Below are 12,724 nucleotides of genomic sequence, written 5' to 3' on the forward strand. Positions count from 1 at the left end.
TCCCACATACTTGTGGCACTGCCGCCTTGGTCACATTGGTGTCAAGCGCATGAAGAAGCTCCATGCTGATGGACTTTTAGAGTCTCTTGATTATGAATCATTTGACACATGCGAACCATGCCTCATGGGCAAGATGACCAAGACTCCGTTCTCCGGAACAATGGAGCGAGCAACCAACTTGTTGGAAATCATACATACCGATGTGTGCGGTCCAATGAGCGTTGAGGCTCGCGGAGGATATCGTTATGTTCTCACTCTCACTGATGACTTAAATAGATATGGGTATGTCTACTTAATGAAACACAAGTCTGAGACCTTTGAAAAGTTCAAGGAATTTCAGAATGAGGTAGAGAATCAACGTGACCGAAAGATAAAATTCCTACGATCAGATCGTGGAGGAGAATACTTAAGTCACGAATTTGGTACACACTTAAGGAAATGTGGAATCGTTTCACAACTCACGCCGCCTGGAACACCTCAGCGTAACGGTGTGTCCGAACGTCGTAATCGCACTCTATTGGATATGGTGCGGTCTATGATGTCTCTTACCGATTTACCGCTATCATTTTGGGGATACGCTCTAGAGACAGCTACATTCACTTTAAATAGGGCACCGTCAAAATCCGTTGAGACGACACCGTATGAATTATGGTTTGGGAAGAAACCTAAGCTGTCGTTTCTGAAAGCTTGGGGATGCGATGCTTATGTCAAGAAACTTCAACCTGAGAAGCTCGAACCCAAGTCGGAAAAATGCGTCTTCATAGGATACCCTAAGGAAACTGTAGGGTATACCTTCTACTTAAGATCCGAGGGCAAGATCTTCGTTGCCAAGAACGGATGCTTTTTGGAAAAAGAGTTTCTCTCGAAAGAAGTAAGTGGGAGGAAAGTAGAACTCGATGAAGTACTACCTCTTGAGCGGGACAGTAGTGCAGCTCAGGAAGATATTCCTGTGATGCCTACACCAACTAAAGAGGAAAATAATGATGATGATCAAGGTACTTCGGATCAAGTTGCTACTGAACTTCGTAGGTCCACAAGGACACGTTCCGCACCAGAGTGGTACGGCAACCCTGTCCTAGATATCATGTTGTTAGACAACAGTGAACCTTCGAACTATGAAGAAGCGATGGCGGGCCTAGATTCCAACAAATGGCTAGAAGCCATGAAATCCGAGATAGAATCCATGTATGAAAACAAAGTATGGACTTTGACTGACTTGCCCGATGATCGGCGAGCGATAGAAAACAAATGGATCTTTAAGAAGAAGACGGACGCGGATGGAAATGTCACCATCTATAAAGCTCGACTTGTTGCTAAGGGTTATCGACAAGTTCAAGGGATTGACTACGATGAGACTTTCTCTCCCATAGCGAAGCTTAAGTTCGTCCTAATCATGTTAGCAATTGCCGCATACTATGATTATGAGATATGGCAGATGGACGTCAAAACGGCATTCCTTAACGGGCATCTTAAGGAAGAGTTGTATATGATACAACCGGAAGGTTTTGTCGATCCTAAGAACGCTAACAAAGTATGCAAGCTCCAGCGATCCATTTATGGGCTGGTGCAAGCATCTCGGAGTTGGAATATTCGCTTTGATGAGATGATCAAAGCGTTTGGGTTTATGCAGACTTATGGAGAAGCCTGCGTTTACAAGAAAGTGAGTGGGAGCTCTGTAGCATTTCTCATATTATATGTAGATGACATACTCTTGATGGGAAATAATATAGAATTTCTGGACAGCATTAAGGCCTACTTGAATAAGCATTTTTCAATGAAGGACCTTGAAGAAGCTGCTTATATATTAGGCATCAAAATCTATAGAGATAGATCGAGACGCCTCATAGGTCTTTCACAAAGCACATACCTTGATAAGATTTTGAAAAGGTTCAAAATGGATCAGTCCAAGAAAGGGTTCTTGCCTATGTTACAAGGTGTGAGATTGAGCTCGGCTCAGTCACCGACCACGGCAAAAGATAAAGAAGAGATGAGTCTCATCCCCTATGCTTCAGCCATAGGATCTATTATGTATGCCATGCTGTGTACCAGACCTGATGTAAACCTTGCCGTGAGTTTGGTAGCAAGATACCAGAGTAATCCCGGCAAGGAACACTGGACAACAGTCAAGAATATCCTGAAGTACCTGAAAAGGACAAAGGACATGTTTCTCGTTTATGGAGGTGACGAAGAGCTCGTCGTAAAGGGTTACGTCGATGCTAGCTTCGACACAGATCTGGATGACTCTAAGTCACAAACCGGATACGTGTATATGTTGAATGGTGGAGCAGTAAGCTGGTGCAGCTGCAAGCAGAGCGTCGTGGCGGGATCTACATGTGAGGTGGAGTACATGGCAGCCTCGGAGGCAGCGCATGAAGCTATTTGGGTGAAGGAGTTCCTCACCGACCTAGGAGTCATACCCAATGCATCGGGGCCGATCAAACTTTTCTGTGACAATACTGGAGCTATTGCCCTTGCGAAGGAGCCCAGATTTCACAAGAAGACCAGGCACATCAAGCGTCGTTTCAACTCCATCCGTGAAAATGTTCAAGATGGAGACATAGAAATTTGCAATGTACATACGGATCTGAATGTCGCAGATCCGTTGAGTAAACCTCTCTCGCGAGCAAAACATGATCAGCACCAGAACTCTATGGGTGTTCGATTCATCACAATGTAACTAGATTATTGACTCTAGTGCAAGTGGGAGACTGTTGGAAATATGCCCTAGAGGCAATAATAAAAGGATTATTATTATATTTCTTTGTTCATGATAGTTGTCTTTTATTCATGCTATAACTGTATTATCCAGAAATTGTAATACACGTGTGAATACATAGACCACAATATGTCCCTAGTGAGCCTCTAGTTGACTAGCTCGTTGTGATCAACAGATAGTCATGGTTTCCTTGCTATGGACATTGGATGTCGTTGATAACGGGATCACATCATTAGGAGAATGATGTGATGGACAAGACCCAATCCTAAGCATAGCACAAAGGTCGGTTAGTTCGTTGCTAGAGCTTTTCCAATGTCGAGTATCTCTTCCTTCGACCATGAGATCGTGTAACTCCCGGATACTGTAGGAGTGCTTTGGGTGTACCAAACGTCACAACGTAACTGGGTGATTATAAAGGTGCATTACAGGTATCTCCGAAAGTGTCTGTTGGGTTGACACGGATTGAGACTGGGATTTGTCACTCCGTGTTACGGAGAGGTATCACTGGGCCCACTCGGTAGTGCATCATCATAATGAGCTCAAGGTGACCAAGTGTCTGGTCACGGGATCATGCATTACGGTACGAGTAAAGTGACTTGCCGGTAACGAGACTGAACAAGGTATTGGGATACCGACGATCGGGTCTCGGGTAAGTAACGTACCGATTGACAAAGGGAATTGCATACGGGGTTTGATCGAATCCTCGACATCGTGGTTCATCCGATGACATCATCGAGGAGCATGTGGGAGCCAACATGGGTATCCAGATCCCGCTGTTGGTTATTGACCGGAGAGTCTCGGTCATGTCTGCATGTCTCCCGAACCCGTAGGGTCTACACACTTAAGGTTCGGTGACGCTAGGGTTATCAGGAAGACAAGTATGTGATTACCGAATGTTGTTCGGAGTCCCGGATGAGATCCCGGACGTCATGAGGAGTTCCGGAATGGTCTGGAGGTAAAGTTTTATATATGAGAAGTTGTTAAACGGGCACCGGAAAGTTTCGGGGTCATACCGGTATTGTACCGGGACCACCGGAAAGGTTCCGGGGGTCCACCGGGAGGGACCACCCCTCCCGGGGGGGCACTTGGGCTGCGTAGGGATAGCAGCCAGCTCCTGGTGGGCTTGGCGCCCCCCCCCTTTGGGCCCATGCGCCTAGGGTTGGGGGGGAAACCCTAAAGGGGGCGCACCCCCCTTGCTTGGGGGGCAAGCCCCCCACCCTTTGGCCGCCGCCCCCCTCTAGGGTTTCCCCTAGAGGGACGCCCCCCCTTGCCCTCTCCTCCTATATATAGAGGGGTGAGGGGAGGGCTGCAACAACACAACTCAAGGCGCAGCCCCTCCCCTCCCCAACACCTCTCCTCCTTCGTACGTGCTCGGCGAAGCTCTGTCGGAATACTGCTGCACCAACTGCACCACGCCGTCGTGCTGCCCTTGGAGCTGCCTTCCTCAACCTCTCCTTCCTCCTTGCTGGATCAAGACGGAGGAGACGTCGACCGTCCCGTACGTGTGTTGAACGCGGAGGTGCTGTCCGTTCAGCACTTGGTCATCGGTGATCCGAATCACGACGAGTACGACTCCATCATCACCATCCCCTTGAACGCTTCCGCACTCGATCTACAAGTGGTATGTAGATGCAAACTCTTCCCCTTGACTCGTTGCTTAGATGAACTCATAGATGGATCTTGGTGAAACCGTAGGAAAAATTTTAATTTTCTGCAACGTTCCCCAACAAGATCGTCATCATCTATCTCAAGTGGACAATGTGCAAGGCAAAGGTTTGTCCTTTATAGGTTTTCTATTTTACCGGTCTCATGGTGGTAGTTGGGAGATCGGGTTATAGGATCGATTGCCGTACTATCAAGGGGGGCTCTCAAGTGAGTAGCTTGATCGTATCATTCGTAGAGAGCTCAAACCATTGTATGCTTGCATCATCTTTATTGATTCTTGTTTGGTTTCTCTCCTCTTGAGATTTGGCGCTTTTGGTCATCTTCTTGACAACCTCGAGTTCATCAAAAACGGAGTTCACATGCATCTTATATGATGTTTTTGGTGTTGGAGGTTATGTCGGTTCTTCTCTGTTGGAGGTTTCACTCCTCTATATCTTAGGCATACCTCCCCTGCCTCTTCTTACTATATCCAGCCACTGTTTGGATGCTACTCATCGTCATCTATCCAACAAGCTTGAGTTTTCTCAATTCAGAGCTCATTTGCAGGAGTTGTGGCAGTTCAGGCTTTATTGCATCCTCTGTTTTCTCTGTCGTGTTCCTAAAAGCCTCAAGCGGTAGTACTGCTCTCTCGAGCGGTAGTACCGCGGCCCTGTGCCGCGCGTAGTACCGCTACTTCTAGGGATGCGATTTTTTGTGTCGGGTTTCATAGTAGTAGAGTGGTAGTAGTGAGTGGTAGTACCTCTTATAAGAGACAGTACCTCTCCGAGCGGTAGTACCTCTTATAAACGGTACTACCTCTCTGGGCGGTACTACCTCTCCCCCGAGCAGTACTACCTCTCTAGCAGAACTACAGCTCATGTTTTTTTGTCTCGTTGGGCTGTTTTGACCGTGCTAAGCGGTAGTACCGCTCCTCCGAGCGGTAGTACCGCTTGTGCACGACCTAAGTGCGTAACGGTTGGATTCAGGAGTGCCTATAAAAGGGGGTATTCTTCCCCATTGACCTTATCTCTTTAGCTCGTGTTCTTCCCCCATTGTTGACCTTCTTCGAGCTTGCTATCTCTCAATTCCTCCATGGATTCTTGCTAGTTTGGGGGGGGAGAGGAGATCTAGATCCACATTTCCACCAATCACTTTCTCCTCTATGTGAGGGGAATCCCTTGGATCTAGATCTTGGATTTCTTCATGGTCTCTTATTCATTCTTCCTCTCATTTTCCTCCCTCGCATTAGCTGCTTTGGCGGGATTTGGGAGAGAAGGACTTGGGCACTCCGTGTGCCCTTGCCATTGCATTTGATGCATCGTTTGAGTTCTCCACGGTGATATATGGAAGTCACAAGTTGAGAAGCTTATTACTCTTGGGTGCTTGGTGCCCTTGAGCTTGTTCCTCTAGGATGCCTTCGTGCCCTAGACGGTTGGTGGTGTTCGGAGCTCAATCATTGTGGCGCAAAGCTCCGGGCAAGCGTCGGGGTCTCCAATTAGGTTGTGGAGATCACCCCGAGCACTTTGATGGGTTTCGATGACCGCCCCCAAGGGTTGCCAAAGTGTACGGGTTAGGTGACCGCCCCCAAGGGTTGCCATTTGTACGGGTTCGGTGACCGCCCTCAAGGGTCCCTTAGTGGAATCATGGCATCTTACATTGTGCTAGGGCATGAGGAGATTACCGTGGCCCTAGTGGCTTATTAGGGAGCATTGTGCCTCCACGCCGCTCCAAACGGAGATTAGCATCCGCAACGGTGTGAACTTATGGATTCATCATCGTCTCTGCATGACTCGGTTATCTCTTACCCGAGCTAGCTCTTTACTTATGCACTTTATTTTGTGATAGTCATGCTGTTTCTTGTCATATATCTTGCTATCACTTAGTAGTTTATCTTGCTTAGCATAATTTGTTGGTGCACATAGGTGAGCATAGTTATTGTAGGTTTTGTGCTTGACAAATTAACCGCTAGGTTTATTCCGCATTTGTTCAAGTCTAAACCGTAATTATTTTAAAGCACATATTCACCCCTTCCCCTCTAAGCGACATCCACGATCTTTCACTCATAATAGAGAAACCCTGTGTGGTTCTCTTCTTCTCCCTCTAATTCTCTGGCGATGATTAGGTTTGGATGGCGAAGCACAGCCGAAACGTGAAGCCCGAACACTGGCAAACTGTAGAGATGTCATGCTTTCAGTTTTCGGTTCGATGGACCGTTCGTGAATGGTTTGAGGGACTTCAATTATGGTCTACACCAACTCTTCTTCCGCTGCAACTCAAAGTTGGTAATGAGCTGATCTAAATCGCGAATTCATCGTCATAGTGTTCCTGGTTTGATCGTAGGACAATCTTTTGGTTTTCTACTACGTTTCCCAACACAACACTCATATACTTCCACATCAACATTGAAGATTGCTACAATAATTCCTTGCACATGAGGATTATCAAGTCCTCATTCTAGCGCTGTCGTTTGTCATCGGCGGAGGGCTTATGGAGCTTCAGCTAGAGCTAGATCTTAGGCACTTGTTTTTGTCTTTGTTCTATCTAGGTAGGATGGCAATGGATGGGGTTCAAAACTGGTTAAACAATATCAAATTCATACCCAAATCCATGAAGGCATTCTTTTGCCACCCACGAAAAACTCACAGGAAGAAATCGTGCCTATGTCTAAACCTGATGGATATCCATTGGGTCCCCTTAACACATATATGTCATACCTCGGGAAATAACAAAAACACATGGCATTTCTAAGATTAGCACTACAAACAATATCAAAAATCAACACAAGTACACAACACGTCAATTCTCAATCTAAGTTCCTCACAACATGACATAGTACAACACAAAAAATTAGACTCTAAAAAATGTAGCATAACTTGAGAAGACGATGAAGTAGGTTACTCGAGGGTGGTTTTTCTTTGCTTTTCTGATTAAAAATATGATTGGAAAAGGATAATGGGTAGGGATCAAAGAATATTACCCCCACAAATTAGACTACCGGGTTGGTTCAGGCATAACCACAAGTGTAGAATTATGCTCATGCCCTACCCACAACTAATCAGGTCGGGTTCCAACGCTATCCATGGGCGTAAAAACATATCCAAGCCTACTCATTCAGGTCTAGTACCCGCGGTTATCCATGCCCATAGGTAAAATTGTCAATATTATACCTAGGTGATGGGCGCCACACTGTGGAGTGGGTGATGTCACATTGTGTTTTTTCTCCCGTTCCTTCTCTGTCCGATGAAGCTCAGCCAGATCGTGATTGCCGGCGTCTTTTGATCTACATTAACGACTTCCCAACCGGTGGTTTTCATGCTCCTGGGTTTCAATAAAATCGCTCCACTGAGACGAAGATCCACAGGCATCAACAAGCTTTCAAGGACACGCGTGTAATTTCTTCTTCCGGTATGAAAGTTCATGTAAGGCTGGTTTATCTAATAGCAGTATATGGCCTTTCACGTTTCCCGGAAAAAAAAAGAGTGTGCTTAGGGAGGGAAACGTTTCTCTCTTGGGTGCTGGTGCACCCAAATTGCCAAACAAAGTAATTTCACAAATGTTCAAAAAATCATGGAATTTGTTGGCAAAAAACTTGATAACGCGTTACACTCGCGTAAAATTTTTGAGGGTGAAACTCGTGGCATTGTCCAGGACAAAGTCTAAAGCGGCACTATATTAGAGGTACTATTCACTCTATATTGTCCTGGACAAAAAAAAAATATGCTCAGGTTTTGTACAGCAGTTTTTTGTTGTCAATTGTTTTTATGACTACACCAATAAGTCAAGTTTGTTCGAAAAACGTTTCAAATATTTTTGACTTTTTCCTGAATTGTTAAAAAATATCCCTGAAATTCATTTATAGGGTTCATCTACAACCAGGTGTATCCTCTATTTTCCGTGTGTTTATATGATTTTTAGATTTTTCTGTTTTTCTTTTCTTTTTGAGCAGGTGATTTTCTGATTACAAGCACACACATGAGGGTCACAGCCTGCAATGCTAATTAGCAGTACTTTTCTAGCAACGTTTATAGATAACTAAAGAAATTAATACCCCGCAATAAAAAACTAAAGAATCTACACCTATACCTACTTTACTAATAAAAGGTGTGTTTCTGCAACTTTCTCATAAAAAATTCTATCCAAGATGATACTAACTTTTTGTGCGCCTAGAAAAGGAAAAAATGTTTTTGTACAGAAATTCATATGTGGGCCGCACGTTGTGGCCCAGCGAAGCCAGCTCACTTATTTTCCTGCCCATGCGGCTTGGAATTACCGGACGATGCGGCAAATAGTCAGAGCTTCTCACAGGGCACCCTGGACTAGGCTGCCCTCCCCCCCCCCCCCCCCCCCCCCACACACACACACACACACTTTTTTTTTTCTGTTTTCTGTGTTCTGTGGTTCTGTTTCTATTATTTTTCTGTTCCTTTCTCCTTTTCTTTCGTGTTTCCTATTTCGTTATTCCCTTCATGTTTATGTTTATTTTTTCCTTTTTTCTTAAGTTCATTTTTTAAAATGTTTCAGAATTTCAATTCTTTTTCCCATTTTGAAAAATGTTTGGAACTTTAAATTTTTGTTCTCATTCTTAAAATTTAAAAAGTTATTACCATTTTTTCAAAAAATGTTTATGTTTTTTCGAAATTGTTAGAGATTTTCAAAATAAGATGGCATTTTTAGAAATCTTTCCAATTCAAAAGATATTCTTGTTTTAGTGAAATTTCACAAATTCAAAATAGTGTTTGTGTTTTAAAGAAACTAATTTTCTTAAATTGTTCTGAATGTTCAAAACATGTTCTTGTTTTAAAAAATTGTTCACAAATTCAAAAAATGTTCATATTTTCCTAAATGTTTTATGTTTTCAAAAATTATTTGTGTATTCAAAAAATCATTCAGATTCAAATTTTGTTTGTCTTTTTCCAAAAATCAACGGAATTTTTCTGGTCGCACTTTTGAAAAATGTCGGGATTTCAAAAATAAATCATGTTTCCAAGAATATTCAGTTGTTCTCAATTATTAAAAAAATCCAAAAAGTACACAAAAATCAAAAAATGTTTCGAATTTGATGCTACAGTATGTTTTTAAACATTCGCACTAGCCATTGGTTGTTAGCAGGACCCATTTGTTCGAGTGGCTAGGAGAATGTGGTTGAGTTTTTTAGGTCGTGAGTTCGATCCTACAACTCGTCGGGTTCTTTTTTTTGGATTTTACTGGTGCCTTACAAACAGTCGTTTTGGTGGCCTACCAGTGGGCTGCCCAGCCACAAACTGTTGTGTGTCCTACGCGCTATTTGAGATAAAAGAGAATATGCTGCTTGGCTAAAATTGAAAAAAAATATGGGCACATGCCAGTGAAAAGAGAATATGGTGGTTTGACTCTAATTTAAAAACTGCGGTAAGTGGTCGTTTTAGTGTCTGCATGATCCATTTGGATGGCCTCAGTACCAATAACAACAAAAGATGCTCGTTGCACATCTGAAAACGAAAGAAAGATGAACGGGCGTTGCATGCTTTTGTTCATTGTGATAGCTCATCATTCATGCCGAATGGTACGGGCGCTTCATGCTTCATCTGACTTTTGAGACAAGAAGAAAGCACGGTGCACAGGCGCACAAGGAACAATAAAGCTCGATAGGTCCCACTATAATCATGTGGGAGTGGCGGAGTGCCTCCAGTTTTCCACATCTTACTGATAGAAATACAGGTAACTGGGAGGGCAATTCACATGCCACTGATTAAATGCCCATCACATAATTCAGATCTACTGTAGTACATTTTGATGGCCGAGCAGTGAATAACCATCAACCGCAAGCTGGCACCCCAGAAGAAGAAGAAAGAAAATCAAGAATCTAGGGGCACTTGGGGCCTCCCTCCTTGGTCTTCCAGTTGTTGTAGCAGGGGCAGGCGCCCTTGTTGCCGTAGGTGCCCGGCGGCACGCAGAGGCAAGTGGCGCAGCACTTGTTGCAGTAGGTCAGGCACGCCTTCTTGTACTGCGTCCCCGAGCACCGCGACGAGCACTTGGACGAGCACTCTGCACAAACGCCCCCAAAACGTCAGTTTCTTTTTTACAAAAAAACAAAAGGACCAGGCTAGAAGAAACGCGGCGAAATGCGCTAGCAATACTGCGAGTGCGAGTGGGTTTACCCCATGGCTTGAGCTTGCCGCCGCCGCCGGCGCCGCCGTTGCCGCCTCCCATCACCTCCTGCACGGCACGGCCCAAAGGAGAAGAGCACCGGTGAGTGAAGGAAAAAAACATATGAATGCATGGCTGAAGGATGAAGGAGAGAGGCGACGTGGCATGGGTGATTACCACGGGGAACGCGACGGCGAGGACGAGGAGCGCCACGAGGAGGAAGGAGATCTTGGCCATGGCGCTTGCTGGGTCTCTTCTCCGCGTGTGGCTGGGTAAGAGCGATGTGAATTGTGGACTTGAGAGGTGAGATCTTTTGGTTGGGTCGCCTGGGTATATGTAGAGGAGGAAGGGCAGCTAGCTGGGCACGAGGCGGGGGAGAGAGGTGGTGGACGGTGGTGGGGGGTGAGCAGTTATGGAAGCGTTACTGTGGAGAGGACGGGCCTGCTCCTGCTGTCTGTACTCGGCATGTGATGCTCCACTGGCTGCTCTGACCATGCATATGCGTTACAGACCTGCAGTGCACCGCGACCCTGCTCTCTTTTTCCGTGGGAAGGCTCTTGCTTTTGCATTTTGTGCTGTGCCGAGGGTAGGTGATACTATAACCGTGACCGTGAGTAGGCAGATTTCTGATAAAAATATATGGGATCACAATCGGCAAAAGCAATATCTCTTCTAGGAAAAGAAGTTGGACTCTTGGCAACGCCAACATTCATATTTTGCTTGGTTTTGCGAACAATAACTGCCGTACTAGAACAAAACCACACTTTGTGTGTTATGTTAGATTAAAAGATAAAGACAAAGCTCGTTAGCAGATAACCACAGGTTGCATAGTCATATAGGGCTTGTTTTAGTTTCATCTGTAGCAAAGTTTTACTGGGCAAAATTCAGTTACTAGAGTATTTATTGTTGTTGATACATAATTGTCATGAGTTTGTACGTATATATAGCAATAACGCGAATAATCGCAAGTGGACATGCGTCCACGCGCGGCTGGTATCCACACCGCATGTACTCGCGTGATTCGTGCAACTTCAATACGCGTGAGCCGTATAATGATTTCAACCCCCATATAACAATCTGTATAGCTGCGTATTTTTACAACTGACATGCGCAGTAGATGGCCTGCAAGGCAGGGGCGGGGCATTGAACCGAGGTGTGGGCCGCTCCCATCTCAGACATTTATTTGGAGAAGATACATAAAGGCACCCAACACTATTTATCTCCGGCCCTCTCCATCCCGCAGCTCCTCCCTTATCTTCCCCTGATTCTTGCAATCTCTTCCTCTCGCATATCTCACATTAGTTCATAAGCTCTACCTCATGGACAGCTGCAACCAACGGTAACATGCACCAAACTTTCTACTTTTACTCATCCTCACACCAGCCAACGCTCACTCCCTCACATTCATCCTTCTCCTAGACTTTGATTGTTCAACTGCTGGCCTTTCCTGCTATGTGTTCTATCATATGCTCCACTGCCCCCCATGTTCAAGTCTAGTTCATTATATCTCCTTCAACAAATATCCATTCATCACATTCAGAGCAGGTAGCTCTCCATCCGCTTCATCCTATGGCCTGAATGGATTAGTTCATCAGCTTCCTTCAACACACCTTCTTATGATCTAATCCATCATGGGTATGCAACCTGTGTAAAATCAGCTGGTGGATATTGCAAGTTCCTGTACTAGGTTACCAACGAGCCTTGGAAATGAATAACAAAAACTCGCCTGAGCGCATATTTTGAGCGTAGGAAAGGTCTTGCCATAGTAGTGCACATTAACGAATGGCTAACCTTCCGCCGTAGCTTGAGCTTGATGCCATGGTCACCTTCTCAGCGGGCAAGTTGAAGAAGGTTGTATGTGTAGGAGTATTACTGTTACCTTCCCGTGAAATTTGTTATTACCGCAACGCGTTTATGTTATATACATTAATTCTTAGGGGGATATCCTATCATCCACGAAGCATTAAAATGAACGAAGAGCTCTGATGAACTGATACAGTAGTACCCTCAATAGTACACGAGCAAAATGAACTTGGGCAAAAAAAATGAAAACGAAAACGGCAGGCCCACACTTGTTAACTGCCATTCAAGGCATATAGTTTTGAGACAGACGTATTTAAATGGTGTTGACTTTTAAATGGCCTGCATCACATTAACATGGCAGAACGGTAAGGACCGTATTTTGCATGTGTAATCGCTTGTATTCAACTCCATTTAAGATGGCTAGCCATCAAACCA

The 12,724-nt window shown here is 44.8% G+C and overlaps 1 protein-coding gene across 1 annotated transcript; it reads right to left on the reverse strand.

Moving 5' to 3' along the window:
• Positions 1 to 9,975: 9,975 nt before the first annotated feature.
• On the reverse strand, positions 9,976 to 10,906 carry LOC123157369 (gibberellin-regulated protein 5). Its single transcript, XM_044575633.1, has 3 exons — positions 10,664 to 10,906; positions 10,498 to 10,555; positions 9,976 to 10,384 (listed from the first exon to the last, which is right to left on the reverse strand). Exons 1-3 carry the CDS (start codon positions 10,721 to 10,723, stop codon positions 10,203 to 10,205), a joined length of 300 nt encoding a protein of 99 aa, XP_044431568.1. The 5' UTR covers positions 10,724 to 10,906; the 3' UTR covers positions 9,976 to 10,202.
• Positions 10,907 to 12,724: the final 1,818 nt, after the last annotated feature.

The sequence above is a fragment of the Triticum aestivum genome, chromosome 7B (assembly GCF_018294505.1).
Source record: "Triticum aestivum cultivar Chinese Spring chromosome 7B, IWGSC CS RefSeq v2.1, whole genome shotgun sequence".
NCBI lineage: Eukaryota > Viridiplantae > Streptophyta > Magnoliopsida > Poales > Poaceae > Triticum > Triticum aestivum.

Coding starts and splice junctions, on each gene's coding strand:
- LOC123157369 (XM_044575633.1), bottom strand. CDS start 10,723: ATGGCCAAGATCTCCTTCCTCCTCGTGGCGCTCCTCGTCCTCGCCGTC. Junction 10,556..10,663: donor TCGCCGTCGCGTTCCCCGTG/GTAATCACCCAT, acceptor CGTGCCGTGCAG/GAGGTGATGGGAGGCGGCAA. Junction 10,385..10,497: donor CGGCAAGCTCAAGCCATGGG/GTAAACCCACTC, acceptor GCGTTTGTGCAG/AGTGCTCGTCCAAGTGCTCG.